The sequence below is a fragment of the Falco rusticolus genome, chromosome 4, assembly GCF_015220075.1.
Source record: "Falco rusticolus isolate bFalRus1 chromosome 4, bFalRus1.pri, whole genome shotgun sequence".
Classification (NCBI taxonomy): domain Eukaryota; kingdom Metazoa; phylum Chordata; class Aves; order Falconiformes; family Falconidae; genus Falco; species Falco rusticolus.
In genome coordinates this window covers 54,597,929-54,620,265 of record NC_051190.1, presented here as the reverse complement: position 1 = coordinate 54,620,265, position 22,337 = coordinate 54,597,929, and the positions used below count along the sequence as shown (strand labels likewise).

Below are 22,337 nucleotides of genomic sequence, written 5' to 3'. Positions count from 1 at the left end.
TTAAAAAGTAATGTCCCTAAGAAGCTTCACTGCTGTAAGTCATGGGTATTCATACCTTTTTAAGGCACTGGGCACCCTGAAATGTGACCTTGGCTAAGATATCTTAACTACTGTGAACCACGGCTTGGTAAATCAGTTTTACAGTGTGGAATAATTGTGCAATGCTACCCAGGTTATTAGGTTTTCTTTTTCAAAAGGCAAACTATCTAGAGACAAGGTAAGAGAGAGGGCTGAAAGGGTTGGAGTTACCTGCAACATCCTCACTGTGTCACCTGAGTGTCCTTGCTTCATGAGACAGGATGCAAAGGTCTTTGTGACCTGCTGAAATAAAGAAAAAAAAAAATAGAAAAAGAAGTCCATAACTTTTCCTCTAGACTCATTCCTTTCTATGTCAGACCAAAGGACTGTGTGTGTACTTACACCTTGCGTGTAAGTAGGAGCTTTCCTAGGAAGGACTGAACTCCCTTGCCTGTCCATATGTCTAAGCTACCATCAGCCTCAGCACCCACTACCAAAAAAGCTCTGCAGCCTTCACTGCCTCCAGACTACAGGGAGCAGTAAAGACCAAGAACACGTTGCAGTCTCCTCCTGAGACACGAGTTCACTCTGTGCTTTAAGGTGGCTGGATGGGAGCCAGCTGTGAGTCAGAGGCCATGTGACTGGGAACCTATGTCTATTAGCACTGCAATAATCTACATATCAGTCGATTTACAAAATATTCACGTTACATAAAGTCCTCCTTTTTTGATTATCCTCCTACTTCTGGAAAGTACTTCCAGGGCCTCTTTCTGCTGATGGTCCAAAGCTTTCTTCTAATTCCCAGCTTAACATCTTCTTGTCCCAACAGACTTTAATTTCAATTGCTTTTCTTCCTCTTTTGTTTATACTTCTGCTATGCTTTTGGCTGTCCCTACTCGACAGAGTCTTCTGAGCTAACCAAACTGGTTTTCTGCTTTATTAGCTCTTTCTTTGCAGCACAGTGTCCCAGAGCAAGGCAAACCCATGTGCTGCTGAGGTGAATTGCTCATCTTTTGTTCACTGCAGAGGGAGCTAGGGGAAACTAGCTTGGATATAGATGTTTCACTTTTAGACAGCCAAATTTACGTGACATGAATTCCATCTCTGGTGTTGCAAGAACATGTGCTGTGGAAGGTCCTAATATTGTCCAAATGTAGTGAGTCCATTAACCAGAAGATGGGATACAGCTGGGCAAACTTAGGCTGTTTGAGGTGCAACAAAAAAGAGGACAATAGGATATGTAGGTGGAAAAAAAAGGAATTATGCAACTTGCTAATGCTTATGCAGTGACTTAACCTTATCCTTCAGTGTAGGAATGAAACTGCTGGGGGGGTGGGAGGCAAATATTTTCATGTTCCTAAGGAGAGAAGAGGCAGAGTTGTATTCTCAGGCTTGTTCTGGGACACATTTCCCTGAGAATTGGACATTATGAGCTTGAAGAATCGCAGTTGTAAGGGGATCATTTTCTCTATCCAGCAATAAATCAGGAAACATATTATAGCTGAGGTTTTGGGTTTTGTTGTTTGGTTTTTTTCAAGATGGGCTGAACCTTGGCCCATGAAAGCTTTCTATGTTGTTGTTTAGAAGTGTAGCGGAGGCCTATGGATATTCATCTGGGACATCACCATAGGTCGCCAGGTCAGAATGCTCAAAGAAGTACATGCTGTTGTATGCAGAATGGCTCTGCTGTTTGCATTGAAAAATGAGAAGTTCATATAAGGCAAAGAAAGATCATTTGGTCATCCTCTCTGAACACCCTGGCAATTTTTCCATACTTCCAAGCATCAGTCTTTCAATGCCAAGGTTATATCAGACTGTTTTCTGCACACCACCACATATTTATTCCTTTGGCATCAGGCAATTGCTCGTTGTATTTACCACCTTTCAAAGTAACAGGTAACTCCCTTTCATTGCTTATTTTACTACTATGGCTCTGCTTTCAGATGAGCAGGGTAGACTTGTTTCCCAGAGACAATATGATGTTGGTGTGCTGTTACTGCAGTTCAGAGACTGTCTCGCCCATGGGTCCATCACCAGCTATAGGGCCTGGAGTCTGCCTGTACTAAATAATGGAATGCCTTGTTAAAGATACCCCTGATATTTCCTCACAGCTGAGAGCACGTAGTACCTTGCACAGCGACTACCTTGGGTCTGGGGAGAAATGATAGTTTCATAATGGCAGCTTTATCTCAAGATAATCAGTTCAGCACATCAACAAAGCTAATTAAGGGTGTTAAGAGTGGCATCGCACTCCAGTAAATATATTATTTTGAGTTGAGTTTGAAGGTGCTATAGAAGTACTGCACTTAGGATGCTTTTCAGACACAATGGGAGTAAAGGGCTTTGGTCCAGAGGTGCATTTTTCTGCTTTTACTCTTTCCTCTGGCTGAGACAGATGTCTGCTCAACAGTGACACTGTTGAGCAGACATATATCCAGCCATATATGTTCAAAGCAGAGAGTGATGGCGATGTTGATGGATGGTTAAAAAAGAGTTCTTACAAGTTCCTATGTAATACTGAAAAACAATAGTGAAAGCTATAGCCAGGGCAGAAAATGCAGATCACCACTTGAGGAAAGCAAATGAATCAAGTAGCTCTTGCAAAACTTTGATATGCCAGATAAAGAACACATTTTACCGGTAGCAGAGTAATGATTTTGAAGGACTTTGCCAAGCAGCACTTAAGCTCTGCTGGAATGGAGCAGCACGTAGTTACCTCTATGTTTCCATATTAGTTGTATATTAGCTATAAAGTTCCACATACACCACAGATGCTTCAAAAGAGTAATTGGCCTGCCTATGAAGATGAAAATTTCTCATATAATTTTTTACTTTACCTACTAATGCTTCTTAAATGCATGGTAGTTTATAAATATTTCCCTGCGACTGAGTATCTGTGGTCTTTAGTTAAAAAAGTCATGCCATTTCACCAGGTCTCTGGGGATGTCAACAACATAAGGCCACAATAAATCTGATAGATAATACAATAGAGAAAATAATTCCAATCAAGGCAAGAACTGCTGCATGCATTTTATGGGTGATGTTACATGGGAAATCTGCCAAGAATAGCAATCGTATGCACAGGGAGGGATGAATTGTGTTCCATAGTCTCTGCTTTCATAAGTCTATAGCTGCTCTAGTTGCAAAGACAAGCTAGAAAATCCTGATCTGTAGATGAATGATCCATTCATGTATGCCTGAATTTTCAGAAAACCTGAAGCAACAGTTCCAACAGACGTCCAAAGTCATTATAATGTCAAAATACTCAGATAGCTAGAAGAATTCTTTAGATGTCAATGACCTTCAAAGTTTTATCATACCCCTATGGGTGAAGCAGCATAATATGAAGGAGAAGAATTGTTATATCATATTTTTTTTTTAACTTATAAAAGCCAGGCATTTTAACTGGAGTTTGTTTAAAAACCTCAAGTGCTGCTTAGTTTTACACACCATGTCCAGAAAGGCATAAAATTTCAAAGTTTAAGAAAGGCTGGGTTTTATGGTCACACATATGAACGGATGAGATATAGTGAATTTGGATTTTCAAAAATTTTTTGATAATATTCTTACTGAAGAAAGCAGGCATCAGCTGGGATCAGAAGAGCCGAGTGGCTCACATGACTGATTTACTTTGATTTAACACATTTCCAAACATATGCTTACCTATGGTAACTTCTTATGTGAGTTCTTTGCCTATGGTGAACGCAGAAGAATGAAACTTAGCTTACCAACAAAACAACCAAAACTAAATGATCCTGCCTTGAATTTGATGTAAACCAAGAGCTACATACATATTTACTGTGCATCATCTCTGGCATAATAAGTTTGCAAGCTGTAAAAGTTTTGCTATGTGTCTGACCCCTAAATAAAGGGAAAACAAAGCAGCAAGAGTGTACAACTCTTTCTCAAAAGTAATACTGAATGCCACAAGGAGCTATGCTAGCCTAATCTGGTGTAAGGTCTGAAAGTGAACAATGTGATAGCAAAATTTGCAAATGATCAAGAAATGTATCCAATCTTCAGAAAGTGTAAATTGGGATATCTTTCTTAAATTAGCTGAGTGACGCTCATTAAATCTGTTCTAGAATAGTTTTGAGAGGTTTTTTTAAATGTTAGGAAAATTCTATAAAGCTAGAGGACTAGGAAATTCAAGAGCTGTCAGGTTATACAGAAATGATAAGGAGCGTACTTTGTAAGGACAAATTATAATACTCTTACATCTTCAGGGAATATCAATTTAATTGAAACCATTCAAAGGAAAAGAAAAAAAAACCACACTCCACCAAAATTATAATCAGGGACAGCTGAAATAAAACATACATGGAAGTTATTAGGTTGTGTTAATAAAAGGAATAAAGATAGTACTGAAAATAACAAAAGGCCATGACACAGATGGAAGTCAGTATTCTGTTTTGCTTACCATTAGTGCCTTGGTGTCTGAAATGTTGGATATGGAATTTTCTTTGTTTGCCCTCATCGGCCTTAGTAAGCAGAGGAATGAAAAATAGACTCTTTCCAGGCAGTAACTCTTGTTGTCCAAAATTAGTTATCTAGCATTAGGGTATAGAATTGCTCCCTGAGGATACTTACCATACTTACCTCTTCTCCACTGACTGTAAAGAGAGCCTGGGTAGACCGGGCTGAACTATAATGTCTAACTTTTGAATGTGACCAATGCTGTTTAATGTTTTCATTAATGATGGGATGATGGAGCAGGGTGCACATTCAGAAAGTTTGGGAGGAGTGGTTGGTCATACTGTTATTCAGAGGGAACTAGACAGGCTGAAGAAATAGGCAGAGAGGAATTCAAGAAAGATAAATGTGAAGTCCTGCACCTGGAGAGCAAAAATTCTATGCACATGGACAAGCTGGGGATCAGCTGGCTGGAAAGCAGTTTTGCAGAGAAGGACCTAAGGCTCTTGGTGAACATGAAGCAGATCCTGAGCCAGTAATGTGCCCTTGTGGCAAAGAAGGCCAAAAGCATCATAAACTGCATGAGAAAAAGTATAGGCAGCATGCCAGGGGAGTTGATCCTTCTCTCTCTCAGCCCAGTGAGACACATCTGGAATGCTGGGTCGAGTGCCAGACTGTGAGTACAAGAGGGACATGAACACACTGCAGTGAGTCCTGCGCAGAGCCACAAAGATGATTAAGGAATCAGGAGGAGAGTCTGAAAGAGCTGGGCTAGCTGTTCAGCCTAGAGAAGACTCAGGGGGATTTTATTAATGTGTAAAAAGACCCAGGCTCCCCTCAGTGGTGGCCAGCAGCAGGACAAGAGGCAACAAGCACAAATATATAGGAAATACAACTGCAAGATAACAAAACACTTTTCTATTGTTAGAATGGTCAAGTACTAGAACAGGTTGTGCAGGGAGCTCATGGAATCTCAACATTTGGAGATAATCAGAACCTGATTGGAAATGGGTTTTGGATAACCTAAGCTACCTGCTCTAGCTGACCCTGCTTTGAGCAGGGATGTTGGACTAAACAATCTCCAGGGTTCCTTGCCAACCCCCAGTTCTGTGAATCCCCTGATCTGTTATTCTTCTTGCAAAACTGCATTGCTCTGATTTCTTTCCTACACAAGTCCTCACAGAAGACAATGAAATTGATAATCCTACTTCAAGTAGAAATATTCAACCACCTGGACTCTCATATACATACAGGAGTCACAGCACCTGCAGTTTACCAATTCCTATTTTTGTAATCACATCTTTATCTTCATTTTTAGAAAGGGAGGACTAGAAAAATTCATAGGTGTTTTCTGCATGCTGTGCAAGGAAAAACAGAATTAAACCCCCCCATATTCCTCCAGATGGAAAAAAGACTATTGCTGAGCATTACTGACAGACTTGGTTATTCTTTAACACTGAAGTGTCTAAGCCAGGCAGCAGGTTGAATATGTTTCTTTCAACTATTTCCATGCAAAATTACTGCTAGCACTGTATCAGCTCTTTTTTAAAAATTTTGTTTCCTGAAGTCAAAAGCAACAATTTTCTTGAGCAGTGAAAACACTGGATATTAGAAGAGACTACCGGTTTGCATCTGTCATTAACGGACAGTTTGCAGCACTTGACTCCACATCAGTTTGTCTTAGAATGATGGCTAGATATCCTACAGTCTCCATTCCTCCTTGTGGACAATCCTGTGACAAAATCCAGGTTCCTGGTTGTAGCTCTTTCAGGTGAAAGGGTGGCATTTCTGCCTAAGAGCCCCAGGATATTCACGTGGACCTGAGAAGTGCTCACTCATTCCTTTCTGTAGAGGGATGAAGGCAGTGGGTTGATCAGCATTGATAACATGCAGCTGTGGCCTGGCCTCGAAGGCAGTGGGTTGATTGACACGGATAATGTGCAGGTGTAGGTCGTTCCCCCTAGGTAGTTAAATAGCTCTGAGGAGTGGGGGAGAGGGAGTTGGATGGAGGAGATGAGACAGTATGGTCTGACCTATAGAGGAAGGAGAAACAGTGTGGACAGTAGACTCTGACTGATGGTAAAGCCTTGTTGCAGCCTGATAGCTTGCTTGTGCTGCAACACCTTTCTGAAAATCCACATCTTAGACCTCCTGCTGTAGCTGCCCTTCAAATCCTGTTTTGTGATTGACAACAGACATGGTGAGTGGAAACAAGGAGACTAGGGGCTCTTCCAGTGAAGCATACAAAGGGATAAAAGTGAATAAATGACTCTTTGATTTTTAAAAGAAAGATAGAGTTAGATTCTCAGCTGCTGTGATCCATGCAGATACTTTAATTTCAGTGAATTTACAAAGATTAATGAAAGTAAATGAAAACAACCCAAAATAATTAAACTCCAAGAAATGAGAAGTGGTATATTAAAGATACTAGAAAGGCCACAATGTTAATCTTTTTGTTTGCTCTGATAGGATTGCTTTTTACAGGCTAGTTTCTAAAGGAAACTTTAGAGCTCTTGCAGTCTGATATTTAGTTAAATTTTCTTTTAGTTTTTCTGTTATCTTAAATATCTCAGTATCAATGTTTTGACACCCTAAACAGTCTAATTCCTTCTCAAGCCTTTATGGTAGGTCAAACTTTCCTATGTTGGGTTTCATATTGCTGAATTGTATACTTCAGAAAAGACTGGAAGTGGGGTTATTCTGTACGAATTTAGATATCCACAATGTATATGTCAACATATGAGGTAGCTGTTAAGAATTCCTTCACACTTAGGGAAGAGAAGTAGAAAGTATAAAGTACATACCTAAAATAGGTCAGACAATTTGCTTCCTTCATATATCTACTTTCCTCTGTTGACTACATAAAAAAAGACTTGACAATGAGCTCATATGTGAGTATGTGTCTTCTAGGTTTCTAAAATTAGGTGGTGTCCCAAGTCTCTGATGGGCTATTTCCCCAACCTGCTTATTTCTTGCTAGCAACTGTCTCAGTTGGCATGAGGAAGGTTCACCATGCCATTTAACATAAATTATGAAGCTGTTATGCTACATTTGGGAAGTTTTAGGAGGGAAATAATAAAATGCACTGGATTTCACACTTGGTATTGAAAGATTGTAGAAGACAGAGGATCATCTATATCAGTATAATTACTTGTTCATATATAAGCCAAAGATGCCCATCTGGCTAACTTTGTGCCATAAACAACTGTGGAGTTCCCTTCCTTGGGAAGAACTTTGAAATGCCAAGGGAGCGGTCTGTGAGCCAGACTGACTGGTGAGGGCTGGAGTATTCTCCTCAGCACCTTTTTTCCTTTGCACCCCAGTGTTCTCTACCCATGTGTGTTCTGCATAGGGAAATATTCCTCATGTCACTAGGAAGTACTGGGGTAACTGTGGAATGAGTGACTTTGTGCAACATAGAGTATTCAATGTGCAGAAGCTCGGTTGATCCTGCATGTTGTCAGAAGCTTTCAGATTTCCACACTTGTGTAGTGGCTTGGTGTGCAGGAGAAGGATGTGGGCAGCCTTGACTAGACACAAAATTAAGATTAATTAAGTAATGAACTTGCATTTGATAACTGCTGGTCTAAGCCATTGTGGGTCAGCTTTGAAATTTATTGCCTTCTTTCCAAACGACTGGCATGCATCCCAGAGGACCATACCAAGGAGCCTAGCAGATCAGCTTGTTTCTTTCTTTTGGGTGAGAATGCAGTTAACAGCTCATAACTGCCTTATAAAGTCACTAAAAATCATCTTTCATTCATCCTACATGGGTATGTGCTGTCTAAGATGCTGCATAACAGTTCCACCCATTACCTGAGATGGTGAGGTTTTGTTAAGAGGGAACCCACAAGGTGCTGCAGTTACTGGGGGTATCCCTGCTTTTGACAGGGAGAGCCTGCAGAACTGTCTGGTAACAGTTCCTGCACTTCCTACTACTAAAAATAGTCATGTGGTAGCTTTCCCAAAGGGTATCTTGGGAAAGAAAAAGTCTTCTCAAGAAGTCAACATGTAGAGCTAGTCTTGGTTAGCTCACTTCTGACAGCGGGAGCCCTGACTTCAGAACAAGGCAGTATTTGCAAAACAACTGAAAAGAATAACTGATATGACAGGTAGTGATGTATGGCCCCCTGGGAGTGGGCACATCCTACTTGGGAAGGACTCGCTCTCTGTTTTTGTTGGTTACTGACATAATGTTTTGTACTTTACACTTGAGAGCTTCTGACTGTGTAATTCTCCTCATCAGCCTTTAGGCTTCCGTAAATTAGTCCACATATGAGCTAAGCACTCCAGAGCTCCTTTTTAGATAGGGGAAAAACGGGCACTTGTAGCAGAATGGGTTTTGTCAAAGTTTTTCCAACCTGCCCTTGGAGTACCTCACCACTGAATAATACAAAGAATCTGCTGTGGCACTGAAAGTGTCTACGAAAGTGTCTACAGTGGAAAAATCAATCCACCTTTGTAGGTGATGAATTTTTTTCCTTAAGTCATTATGTGACCAAAACAAGTCCTTTTTTTGGCTGAGTGTTTTTTTCCTTCTTCGTATGTTTCAGCCATGCTTGAAATAGCTCCCTGAAGCCCAGTGCCTCTTAGTAACAATCAACTGATTTTCATTGTCAGAGACTTCAACAGCTCTTCTGTTTCATCAGAGATAATTGAAGTTTTTTTTTTATATTGGGGAACTGTTTGCATAACTGAAATGTGCAGCCCCCATGCTATTGGCTGTTCTGACTTCTCCAATTTTAATTACAGTAGCAGATGCAGGTAAAACAACAACATGGAGCACTAGTAGCTCTAATTTTCTAATGAAATTACAGGACTTGGCTACCAGTGACATCAGAAAACAATATGATAATTCAAGCATTCTTTCCAAATCCCATATTCATATCTTTATTTCTTTTTCCCCAGTACTGAATGGAAATGCTTTAAGAGCATTGCCTGTATTTTTAAAAAGTTTATTTTTCTAGTATATGATTGTGAGATAACAAGCCTTTTATTGGTAGTATGTGGACTCTGCACCTATGTTTATCATACATGCTAGGAGCTGCTAAACAATATATACAAGTTCACTTCAGGTCTAGGGCATAATTTCACAGAACTGGCAGTTGTTATTACCTAATAAACACTTAAGTCTCTGTGGGCGATATGAAGGCCTCAGCCCAGTTTTTGATGCAGGTTTCCATGACTACCTTGAAGGCAAAAATGAAGTCAATTCTTTTACTTTTTCGGCAAAATGTGAAAGAAAGTCAATGAGATGCTTTGCAGATGTTCTTGTCTTCTCTTTAGAAGTTTTTTAAAAACTAAGATAAAACAGAAAGCATCCACTCCACATCTCCAACCTAGTGAATGTCAGGGAAAAGTAAAACAGGATCTTCAAATATTGGAAACAATGTATTCTAGCAGTTACCACTTCCTCATGGGGTATCTGTCCATCTCTTTAGTCAGGCATCTCCTACCCCTCCACTGTATTTAAATCTTATTTTTTCTGATGCATTACAGTAGCAGAACCCAAGGATAGAATTCAATCTCCACATCACTCCCGCCTTTCTGGACTGGCCTGCACACAAGAGTGCAAATGATCAAGAAATAATTTCAAATCCAATGTCTGCTAATGCATCTTTTGTTTTTCTGTTGCTTCTGTTAATGGAGTGACTTTCTTTTTCCATCTCCTCACTGCTGAATGTCACCATGGATGTTTGCTGTCCTCCTCAGCTGAGATCTTATCAGTCCCTCATTATTTGATAAACCATCAGAAATACAGTTAAGTAATTAAATTCTGTACCAGAGCAGAGCAAAATTGACTGATTGAGTGAGGATGGAAGAAAGCAGATCAGTTTAGAGGGAATTTTATAAATCATTGTTCTCCATTTAGTCAGGGTCTTGATAGAGAAGACAAAAATTTAAAGAGCTTAATTTTCCTTCTTTTATTTTTTAATTGAAAGACTCCCTCCTTTCGAAATGCTAGTGTCTTGGCAGTATGTTGCAGTCAGTAAAAAAATTGAGTGTCCTGTGATCATAAAAGTTCTTTTACATTTGCCTTTGTCATTTTTTGTTTACTTTCTGTTTTCTTCTCAGTCTTTTCTCTGTTATATTTCCTCGCATTCCCTCTGATATTTTAAATGTTTTTCCAATGTACCCTTGTTTTATTCTTTCTCTAATTGTTTGTGTCCCTGGTTTGTTATTATCTATGATCCCTTTTCTTTTCTCAAATATTTACTTACTTTGTTTAAACATTTCTCTAGCTGTGAAGATGTATGTCAGTTGTGTTTATGCCCGTGGAGGTCATAGGTGATGGTATGTAGGAAACCTACATCAAACAAGAAGATTTTACAAGGGGCCTCAGCATTCAAAAGCTTCATTTGCACTTTGAAATAAAACAGATGAGACACCATTCTCTGGCTCCAAGACAAACTGGTGTGGCACAGCTCATGCCAATGGGGCTAAACTCTCATACCTTCCTGAAGCAGAGAGCTTGCACCTAAACTGCTGTAGACATTGCCAAAGGACTGCTGGCTGAGCTTACCTTGGAGGAATTAAGTCTATAGGGTAGAGATGCACTGAAGGGGTGTGGTGGGTTGACTTTGGCTGGACACCAGACGCCCACCAAGCCGCTGTGTCACTGCCCTCCTCAGCTGGGCAGGGCAGAGGAACTGCACCCCAGGCTGCTGGGCCGGGGTATGGGCAGGGACATCCCTCAGCAATGGCTGTCGTGGGCAAAACAGGCTCAGCGTGGGGAAACTGGTTTCATTTATTACCCATCAAATCACAGCTGGATAATGAGGAATGAAACCAAATCTTGAAAACACTTCCCCCCCCCCCCCCCCCCCTCTTCTTCCCAGGCTCAACTTTGCTCCCCATTTCTCTCCCTGCTCCCCACCAGCAGCACTGGGGATGGGGAATGGGGCTGGGGTCCGTCCATCGCGTGCTGTCGCTGCCACCCCTTCTTCTGCAGGGACAGGGCTCCTCACCCCCTGCTCTGCCCCAGTGGGAGTCCCCCCCATGAGTGCCGTCCCTCAAGCCCAGCTTGCCCCAGAGGTGTCCCCGCAGGGTCCCCAGCCCTGCCAGCAGCCTGGCCCCAGCAGCACTGGGGGAGTCCCTGCCTACCCCTGCCCTGGCGTGGGGGGCTGCAGGGCCGCTGCTCCCACACAGTCTCGCTGCTGCCCTGGCTGCAATCGCACAGGTTCCCCCCTGAAATCTCTTCTCCCCCTGGCGCTGCCACTGTGGTGGCTGGGCTGGGCCTGGGCCGGCTGGCATTGGCTCCTCGGGCATGGGGGAAGGTTCTGGCACCTTCTCACAGATGCTGCCCTGCAGCCCCCACTGCCAACACCTTGCCATGCAAACCTGATACAAGGTGATCCATCTCAGGCAAGGGAGAACCGGGGAAACACAACTAGTGAATATGAAAGTATAACTCCATGTTAAAAACTAAAAACCTGGCTGTAGGTAGGGCACCAAAGGAGATCTCTGTGTCACCAGGATACCAAGACCTGAAGCAGGATCGTGTTTTACGCTGTTATGAGGATTGCATCCAGCCAGAGATTAAGACAGAGAGGTTCTCTTCAAGGAAAAAATGTTTGAGGAACCATCATGATTTGGAACGAGTGGGAATGTTTAAACACTGTTTTATGGTGGGAGGTGCTAGGACAAAGCTAATGTCAGGTGCAGAATTGTGTTATATCCTGGCCACCTGTCTAGCTTCTTGGCAGAGACCAAGCAATGGAAGTCACAGACATGCATGACCTTGTCATCCACATAAGTCAGTCCTGTCTAATGTCACGGATGAATCTTTAGCCCGGCTGTGTAATTCATTCTTTTGCACCTCTGTTGCTGAGTTCTCAAAAAGCTATCAGGCTGTTAACAGCTCTGGTCATGGATTTTGTTATCTGAACAAGAGATCTCTGGGAGTAAATTATCATGTCATGCAGTCTCCTAAAAAAGCCCCCAGACAGTTGTGCTTTTGAGACACTACTGAAAATCATGACGGGCAAAATCATGACTTCAGAAATGAAGCAGACAATTAGGTCCTTTTTCTGGTTAAAAATAATCCATCATATCATTTCCTTGGGGTACAATCTAGGTCTTCCCAGCTACAGAACCTTTTTCAGTAGTTTCTATGATACAAGTTACTCATCATACAGACATTGGCTTTGAATTAAGTATCCAAGACCATCTATAGCACCTATCGTAGCAGCAATCCAGACAAGTATGGTTGATCTCTAATGTACAGCTCACAGTTCAAGTGCTGGGTTCTCTGTTTTCTGTTCATTTCTTTTTCATTCTCTTCATGTTTTCCGTATTTGTAATAATGTTCCTCTTTCACTGCAGAGATCTGAGCCTTGACGTGAAGACCTTAACAAAAAGATCTTCAGAGAGTGTGTGCTTCAGCCCTAACAATAGTATTAACAAGCAAAACGTGACCAAAGCTGAACATTAAGAGAGACGATGGCTGTCAATTGGAAGATCTGCTTCTTCGCTCTCATATTGCTTCCAGTGGTAAGGAAAGATTTTTTGATTTCCATTGTACTGATATACTGGTCTGAAGACCAGCACTTGCTAAGAGTGAAGGATCTGTTGCTGACACCGATTCTGGCTTTTCTGTGTGACCGCATAGCCTACATAAAGACTTTCCCTACTTTATGGATGCCCATCCTGTAGAAGGGCAAGTCAGTTCCTTGAGGGAATTTGTTCACTGTTTGTACTTGAGATTAAGAATAAAATAAGGTAATAATTTTTTTAAAAAAGTGGGGTTTCTGTTTCAAATCTGTTGGTTTAAGATATTTTTTTTTTCAGGTAAAGGGAATAAAGTTAGAGCTTCCCATTAGCCTGGTGAAACCTAAGCCTTGAGATATTTCAGCCAGTGCTTTTGGGTGCTTTTATTTTCAGAAGACCAATTTCAAGTAACCATAACCTCTAAAGATACAGGCACTCAAATTGTTTGGTCACATTCTTGAAGATCTTCAACTCTTTATGAAGATTATAGGGATTTTTTTTCATTGTAACTCTTTACTTACTATGTAACATGTTATCCCGCGAATCACTCAGTCTGAACACATCTGAGGACTGTAACACTGTTCCTGCCCATTATCCCCCTACACATTGCGGCTGTATCTAGCCTCACATGACAGCCATAAGATCCCTGAATAAAGCATGCTTCTGCATTTGCAGCTGTGAGGTATGGTACACAACCCCTATAATAAACTCATCTTGCATTTCAATCCAGTTCTTTGCTGGACTATTGATCATAACTGTGCCCTTCATCACTTCTCAAGAAGCATTGCACAGTGAGATGCTATGACACTAGTATTTAAATCCTTTATCTTGTTCTCATTAATAACCTTCCATAACTTCCATGCAGATGCTTTACAATTGCTTAATATACAGATACTCTCATGTTACTGCACTTTAAAAGCCAGGTATTTCTAAGAATTCTTGATACAGATTTTGTTTTTATTTTTTAAATGAGGACTATTTAATATGGTAGTCATGTGACCCCAGTTATCTTTCAGCAGATTTTACAGTTTCTTGCTCATGTGTATTGATTGTGTGACCTGTCTTTTACAGTCCATATTGGTCAGCATACAGGACTTATTTTTATTTTGGCACACAAAAACGCACATTCTTTCCTCTTAGGTCTTACTTAGAAGCAACTTTAATTAACTGCTTATCAGAAATGTAGCCTTATTCAGCTAAATTCTGCAGAATTGGATTGGAACTGCTAGTATACTTCTGTTCATCCAAATAATACAGTCCCTTACTATACAAATACCTAGTCTTTGAATTTCTTTCTGGTACATGACTCTTGTGAGCATTGCCTAGTTTTCCTGGTGAGGTAGAAAGCATTACTTATTAACAAAGTGAATGTGTTTAATTTTTACACTGTATCTCTGAAGTAGTTACACTAGATTTCCCTAAGCTAATGCAGAGGGAAAACACCTCTCTCCACCCCCACCCCCACCCCCCTTTGACCTGTTTTAGATGCTTATGTTAGCATGAGATTCCTGTATTCTTGACTATAGAAGGAGGTTAGCTCAAATTCATATGCTGGGGTTTTGGCCATACGTTAGATTATATAAATACACCTTGTTGCTTCTGGTTTGAGACCCAGAAATGACAATTCTCATGTCACGGTCTCTTAGGAGCTCCCATCTTACAGCTAAGCCTTTCTCATCAATATGTGTTGGTCAGACACATCCTACACCAGATAAAATTGCAAAGTAGATTGGTAAATGGCCATATGAATGGAAAGGCAAAAGCCTTTCTTTTTAAATGACCAGTGATCTTCATAGTTTCAAGATTTTTAGTGTTCAGCTTGAGACAGCTAAAAGGTGTCATTGTATTCAGAGGTGAACAATTTTTAATTAAGGGAATAGATGTGCCTGAACATACCTCTTGGGCTTTCAGATGGACGACCTTCCTGGCAAATGTGGAAGGACAGCAAGTTTCCAATTCCTAGCATTTCAGGACGTAACTGTGATCACTGAGCTGGATAATTAGTGATCAGCTTTAGCTTTTGGAAAGAACAGCTCTCTAATGAAATACTAGGAAGCAAAACAGAGCTAATAAGAACAAGTATGCCTTTATATATGCTGTTTCTGCAATGTTTATGAGCGTAAGGTTTTATTATGATCTCTTGCAGGAACCCAGATACTAAAGTTAACGATTTTACACACATGAACTTGTACACACATTTCTTTGGCCTGTGAAGAGATTTATGCCTATGATGGATTGTACCATAATTTGTATATAGTACTCATTCCTTGTTACATACCTTAAGTTTCTTTTCACTGTTCAGGAATGATATGTTATTTATACTTCTTCCCTCACTGGGACTCTTTTATAACACTTGTGTTAACACATTTTCTCTCCATTGGGACACACACTTTCTCTTCAAATCACCTTTAATGTGCTGTGCTGATGTTCTCAAATTGGTACTTTTCTGTCATTCAGATTTTCAGGTTTTCTACAAAGGGAGAATCTGCACACCTGCTTGGAAGCCCAGGTTTTGGCTTCACCAACAGAGGCCCATTTTACCCACCGAAACCCAAAGCACTGGGACTAAGGGCTGCATTCATAAACAGATCAAGAAAAGGCAAAAAAAGGACAAACTGCATTAACAGAAAATTATTGGTGGCTTCAAGTATAGACTCAGAGCAGACAACAAGAAAATAATATGCTAAGATATATTTAGAAAAGGGCATGTCAAGCCAGTTCTAATTGTCAGAGACTAAGGCTGGTTAGATTTTTTTCATGTGTTTAAGAGGCTGTTCTGTATTTGCTGACCACAAAGGTATTCCACCTTATTATTCACTTGGGACTGAAGGCAGGAACTAGAAGCATGATACCTGCTAGGCTTTTTAGAGGAATTCTTGAGCTTTATTTCTTTCCCCATTTACTAGGTATAAATGCCTATGTTGCTATTTCAGCTCTTTTTAATCCATTTTTTGTTAGCTAGCCTGCTTCTTTTCAATCACTCTCTTTTCTTTGTTTTCTCTGGACATCTCCTTTTTTTATTTGCACATCAGTTTTCTTCATCGTACCTATTTTTTGCTTCTGAATTCACTTTCACTGCCATTTTGATTGATTTCTCATTCTATTCATCTATGATAACAGTGGGCTTGGGGTTTTTTTTTGAAATATTAACAAAATTCATCATAAAATTGTTGAGGAGATAGTATCCTATACCATCGTTCCTTTCTCTGGTTCCAAATGTACTTGAGAAACAATGAAATTCATGACTCACAAAGTTGGCTTAGTATATGAACTGAATTTTAAATGTAACTGCAATGCAGGTGTTCTAACTGTCTGTAATAATTCAATCAGATGTATTTCTTCAGCTAAAACTTGGAGTTTCTTGTGGATGCATTTTTAATATTAATAAGCTTAAATGTTTCAAGTGATAAGACAGTCTTTGTAGGGTTTCATTAGCTGGCAAACATATGTTCACTGACTTCCTTAAAAATATATATTTATAAAAGAGAGAGATGAAAAAGAACAGTGCAAGTGATGTCTGTTGTATATCAACATTGAGTTGCGATCACTGTATGAGGGTCAGCTGGGCAAATACAGATTTGGATACACAGACAGCATCTCACAGAACAGAGTATGAAACCTCGATCTGATTATGTTTAAGCAATATATGAAGAGAAAAAAACTAGATCTGTTTGCTCAGACCCTGTTTACTGAAGGGGGTATATTTCTCAGTCTTTTAAGGATGTGTATAATTTACAGAGCAGAGGGCTGTCTGGATCCTCCATTATTCATCTGTAGCTGTCACTTTCAGTGCCAGGCTGTGTTCAAATAGGATCATCTACATTTCAGTCTCTGTCATTTTTTTAAAGATGAGAGACAGTGTATTCAGACACACTATTCCATTAGTTTCTCTCCAACCCTACTATGCTTGTTAGAGCATCCATTTTCTGCTGCAGCTCAAATGTGAGGTTCTTCAGGCATGGATGTAGATGGTTGTGTTGGTCCCGGCTCTTTAAGCAAACTATTTTTTTCCATGCAGCACTTAATGAGACAGCTTTTAATGAGTTTATCTGCCTTATGATTTGTAACATCTCATAACCCTATTAGAGAAGTCAAGTTCTCTGTAGGATTGCAACTGCCTCTAACATAATGCATAGTTACATGGGACTTCCCTGTTACTTATGTAATGCAAACATAATTATGTACAAATATAGCTAGGGAACTGCTGGGAATGTTCTCCAGAGGAGAAAAAAACCTCAGCTAGCCAAGACATTACTGCTGCTATAGCTTTTCCTTTTTAATATAGGGAGATGGTGCTGGGACAATCAAAGAATATAACAACCTCTTAAAAGCTTATGCCTGGTTTAAAAAAAGAAAAAAATGTCTCAGGGTATGTAATATTGGGTAAGGTAGTTTTAAAGAGAAGGTTCAGAATTTCTGGTAAGTTGTATCACAGAAAGTATCTGAGAAAATTGGTGTTACAAAATGATGACAGTGCCCTTGATACCAACCAAGTTCAAGTACCTTTCAGAGGTGCAAAATTAGGATTCTAGGTTCCAGGTGGTCCTTAGCCTGTAAGCTAGGTGGGATAAGTACTTACAGAGACTGACAGAGCGATAGGTATCTCAGGGTGCTATCTTCCTGGGCTTTCCTGAGAAAGCCTTACATGTTGACACTCCTGTCTAAGGTGTCTGAAGCTGGTGTGAGACCTTGATGTTGTGTTGGTGCTCCGTCTAGTACACTGGCACTTGTAATCTCACACTGACCACATCAGGTGTCAGTTATGGTTACAGCAGAAGCTGAAACTAGACACAATTTGTTAAAATGTTTGTAAAGTTATTAAGTTTATTTGCACAAAACATGAATGACAACCAAAAAAGGGAAAGTCTAGAAATACACATATTCTACCAACACGTGGTTCACAACGCTATGCACAGGTATCTACAAGCAACTTTCTTTATTTAAGCAGGCAAGATATCTAGGTCTTAGAAATGCATGGCAGCAAGTTACAAAGCAGAGAAAATGGTTGTTCTACATTAATGTGTTGACTTTTTTGCCCTCTGGTACTAGTAATAATTTCTGTGACAGGCAAATAGTATGATGACAACATTGATTTAAGGACATTAATATGATTCTTGTCCTCGCTGGTTTCGTATTCATGAGTTTGGAGGAGAGTTGGATAAGCAGTCAAATAACAAATTGGGAAATAAAAAAAAGATTTCTTAGAAAAGGAGCCTGTAAAAAAAATAAATCACAATCAGTGATTTTTCATGTTGCTCATCTATTAATATCCAGCACCTGGAGGGATATTATTTAAGTCTCTAGCAAGTGTGCTGCTGGTCTGCTCTTCCTTCAGTTTGCTGAGTCAGCAGCCTAAGAAGATTTACTGTGGAGTCAGCTTGAAGAGATAGCTGTGATGCAGAACCCAAGCTGTCTTAAAAGGATGGGGGAAATGGAAGCAAAGGAGCAGGAAGAGAGGAAAAGAATATTAAAAAAAAGACAACCACATTTGTATCACTGCACTGTTAGGGATTTGGTCTTTTGTATGCCCTCCTGCCCCTCTCACCATGGCTTGAAACAAATACTTTCTTCCCAATCTGTGAAATAAACTCTGCTGCTTCTCAGAGTGAATGTATGTCCTACGGCAAGAACTGGGGCCGCCTGGAGGATCAAGTAGCTCTGCTGTAAGCCTGCCTGGGGGAGCATACAGGATCAGTGCTTGCCCCAGGGTTGCACACCACAGGGCCCTCCAGATGAACTGTCCAGACGTAGTCTATACAATAACCATGGGGTTAGGAAGTAGATGCAAGCCAGAGTGTACAGTGCTTAAGGCTGCTTCCAGGGCTGCTTTTGCAAAGCAGTTGCTATTTAATCAAAAACTATGAGGCCCGTTACAAAGCACTGCCAACCATAAAAGCCTAAGTGTTGCTATCCTTGCAGTCCCCAAGGGCATGGAACCCAACTCAATAAACCCCTCTTTGTTTCTCTGGGCAAGGGGTGAATAGCTCACTCCAGGCTAACTTGTGCTCATGCTCCTGAAAAGAAAATCAGGTTTCCCTCAGATTTCTTTTTTTTTTCCCCCATGTGGAAATCACTTGGAAGTGAGGAATTTGGAGATATGGGTCCCGTTCTGTACAAAAATACAGTAATTCCTGTGATATGCTTATTCCATGCAATATAATGCTAGTGGTGCCCAAAATGGATGGGACCTGCCTCTGCACTTTCCTGTGCATGTTAGAGGTGAATTGTGTCCCTAACTGATATCAGAAAATATACTTAGACCAATTTTTAGCCGGCTGAATGTCTAGATTATTTACTTATATTAATATATACTAATAATGTTTCTATACTCAGTGGCAAGGGCCAGAGATCTCTAGATATTGGTATAACCCATTCTGAAGTCCCCTAGTGCTCTCCATACTGCAAGTTCATCCAAAATTAGCTTTGACTAGACTTTGGTTTATTTAATATTTAGAAACCTCATCTTCATTGAGTAGTATGCTACATTTCATGAATGTCATGTGGATGATGAATAGATGACTGTAAGTCACTGCTGCCCAATTGATTGTCTTGCATTATCAACATCTTGTGACTCATCTTTGTAGGGCAGTTTGCAAGGTTATCACAAATCCTGTTTATTACCTTTCCTGGAATACATTTTTAAAATCAAGTATTGAATGTTTGTGCTTGTATGGGTGAGGGCAGATACCAATGGATCACTGTGTCTGTACTGAAAAATAGAAAATATATACCATTAAATATTCAGGATTTTTAAAAAATGAAAGAGGAACCATTTTAGAGAGAACAGGAAAAATATTTTCCCCACATTTTAGAAATATGCTGTACTAGTTTGATAGAATTATTCTTTCTAGTAAAGTTTAAAGAATTTAATCTCAATTTCAGCCACTGCCTCCCCCTTTTTTGTTCAAAATAAAATTTCTAAATAAATATTGTCTTCAAACAAGACACTATGGAAAGGGAGCACTTTATAATTCTCCCTCTTTCTAAAAAGGAACAAATAACATTTCCACCACCACCACCACTATCAGTACGGTTTAGACTGTAAACTTAATCAACATGCCGTCTCCTGAGGGAAAATACTCTCAATGAACAACATCTTTCAGCCAGACTGCATTTGTGTCACTTGGTGGGTTTAATGGTTTCCCAACCTTTGTACATACTCATTGGCTGTGGTCATTGTTCATATACTTTATATATGTACACTTATGCTGAAAAATTCTGTTGAGGATTGCAAAGTGATAAAGGTTTTTTACTGTTCCTGGCCTTCCCTAAAACACATTTATGAAATATCCTTTTCTGTCAAACGTTGCTCAGCAGACTTATTTTGGAGCATAAAATTCTTATCAATTCTCTAAGAGCTTTAGACAGAAAAAGAAAACACTTTAGCTTCTGTGTACACTTCTCAAAAATGCTTTTGGTCCTACAGTCTCTCTCTGACTCAGCATCTGTGGCAAAGGGGTTATTTAGACTAAATACAGAGTGTTAATTTGGTGGTTTGAAGACTCCTGAAACAGTTTCTCAATAATTTGAACTACAAGTATTTGCAGGTTTGGGAAGGGAAAGTACAGAGATATTTTGTTTTAATTATTCTTACTTGATAGCCACTTCTGAGCATGTTATATATTTTGGCATAAAACTATTTGGGACCTTTATTATTTGCTAAGGGCTTGCAGATAACTGATAATGCAAAATGCATGTTGGATAAAATTAGAGGTATGATAAAGCTCAGGGGTATAAATTTGTGTTTACTTCCTCACAAATATTAAAATGTTCTTTCCTGTTGCTGCCCTCTGGCTGAGCAGTTTTTAGTTATTATATCTGTTAGCCAGCTTTATGATAATTTGCCCCATTACTTAAAAAACATAACAAAATACATGACATGTTTGCATTGCAATAGAAACTAAATTCTCTTGCAATTTCAGGCTAAGCTGCTCCATTTTAGTACCTCTTCCAGCAATGCAGATGTACAAAACCTAAACCTTTTTGGCCATCATGTGTTGTCTCCTACGTCTGAGCTAATGCAGAAACACCAGGTGAACAAACCGTATGCTAGTTTAAAACAACTGTTGAATCTCACTGCATATTTTTAGTCTAAAAGCTTTGACATCAAAAGTGATGAAGTTACTATTATCCTGTAACTGCCTGTAGCTGTAGGCATTCCCTTGCACACTCCCATTTGCAGAGCAGCTGTGGGAGCATCAGGAATTTTTACAGGCAGGCAATATCGGTGGGAATGGACTGTGAGATGCTGAAGGGCCTTTGATACCCAGAGGAAAGCAGACTAATGTGATCACATCTATGCTTATGTATTTATTTTGCTATTCCTTCAGGTCATCTATTTACTCCTAAATCCTGAATGTGATGGGTGGTTTCAACTAAATTTGACAGGAGGACTACATTCTCAGACAAACTGATTTTCTAAGTTTCATATGATCATTTAAGCAAAGACAGAGGTTTTGTTAATTCCCTGCAGAAAAATGAACTTCAGCGTAAGCTCAAGCCTTATTGGACAGCAGAGTATCCAAAGAAGAGACCATCTAGAAGTCACTACTCCATGCAATCAATGGCTAAAGTCTTGTGCTACCACTCGCAGAACTCATCAGCTTTGGGGGTTTTTTTTGGTTGTTTTTTAAATCTATCAACTAATTCAGGTTCCTAGCAATTCAGGATTACTGGCAATTAGGGTATTAACCTAAGGCATGAGAGCTTGGAGATCAAATGTTCTTATTGCCCCAGGTTAGTGCCTGACTTGAGCAATGCTGCAGCTTCTTGTTTTTCACTTCTCTGTGTCAAACAAGACCAGCTGCACTGCCCTGTCTCTAAAAGGTGTAGAAAAGATAAATCCACTTTATGATAAACTATGCTTAGGTATTAGAGCAATGATGCCAAAGACAGATGTATAACATATGAGAAGTTTGGTTTATCTTAGTGATGCACTATGGAGAAGCATGTGCTGGTGAGCTGCCTGGAGATCTGTCCGGGGTTAAGGAGCTCCGTGAGACACTTGGCTTCCAGAACATTCTGAGATTCATATCTTCAGTTAATCTGAAAAAAAAATAATAATGTTGGGTTCTGTATTCCATGCATTTTGCAGCTCAAACCATAAACAAAATCATCAGTCATATCTGAGTGAATCATGACATTATTTCAACAGTTCACTATACTGAACTGATGATATCAAGGATCCCAATTTTTCTTCCTTTTCTTTCATATTTCTTTGTACATGAACTGGTGTCTAACTTATTCTCACTCGGAAGATCCATGTTCATGTATAGTACATGTCATAGCAGCAGGGAGGCATCCCTGGGTGCTCTGGAAAAAGCACAGATGGGGATGCCCAGGGCAGGGCACAGTGCCTCTTGATTTTCTAATACTGGTGTGAAGTCCCATGTAAATTTTCATCTGATGAATGCCAT

At 40.0% G+C, this 22,337-nt stretch overlaps 1 protein-coding gene across 4 annotated transcripts in view; it reads left to right on the top strand.

The window, feature by feature from the left end:
• The window catches only part of ADCYAP1R1 (ADCYAP receptor type I), a 149,073-nt gene that overhangs the window by 20,247 nt on the left and 106,489 nt on the right, over positions 1–22,337 (top strand). For all 4 annotated transcript variants that reach the window (XM_037386839.1, XM_037386838.1, XM_037386837.1 and 1 more), the window contains exon 2: positions 12,757–12,924. In XM_037386839.1, the coding sequence (XP_037242736.1) occupies positions 12,874–12,924 (51 nt within the window). In that variant the 5' untranslated portion in view covers positions 12,757–12,873. The remainder of the gene's footprint in view (positions 1–12,756; positions 12,925–22,337) is intronic.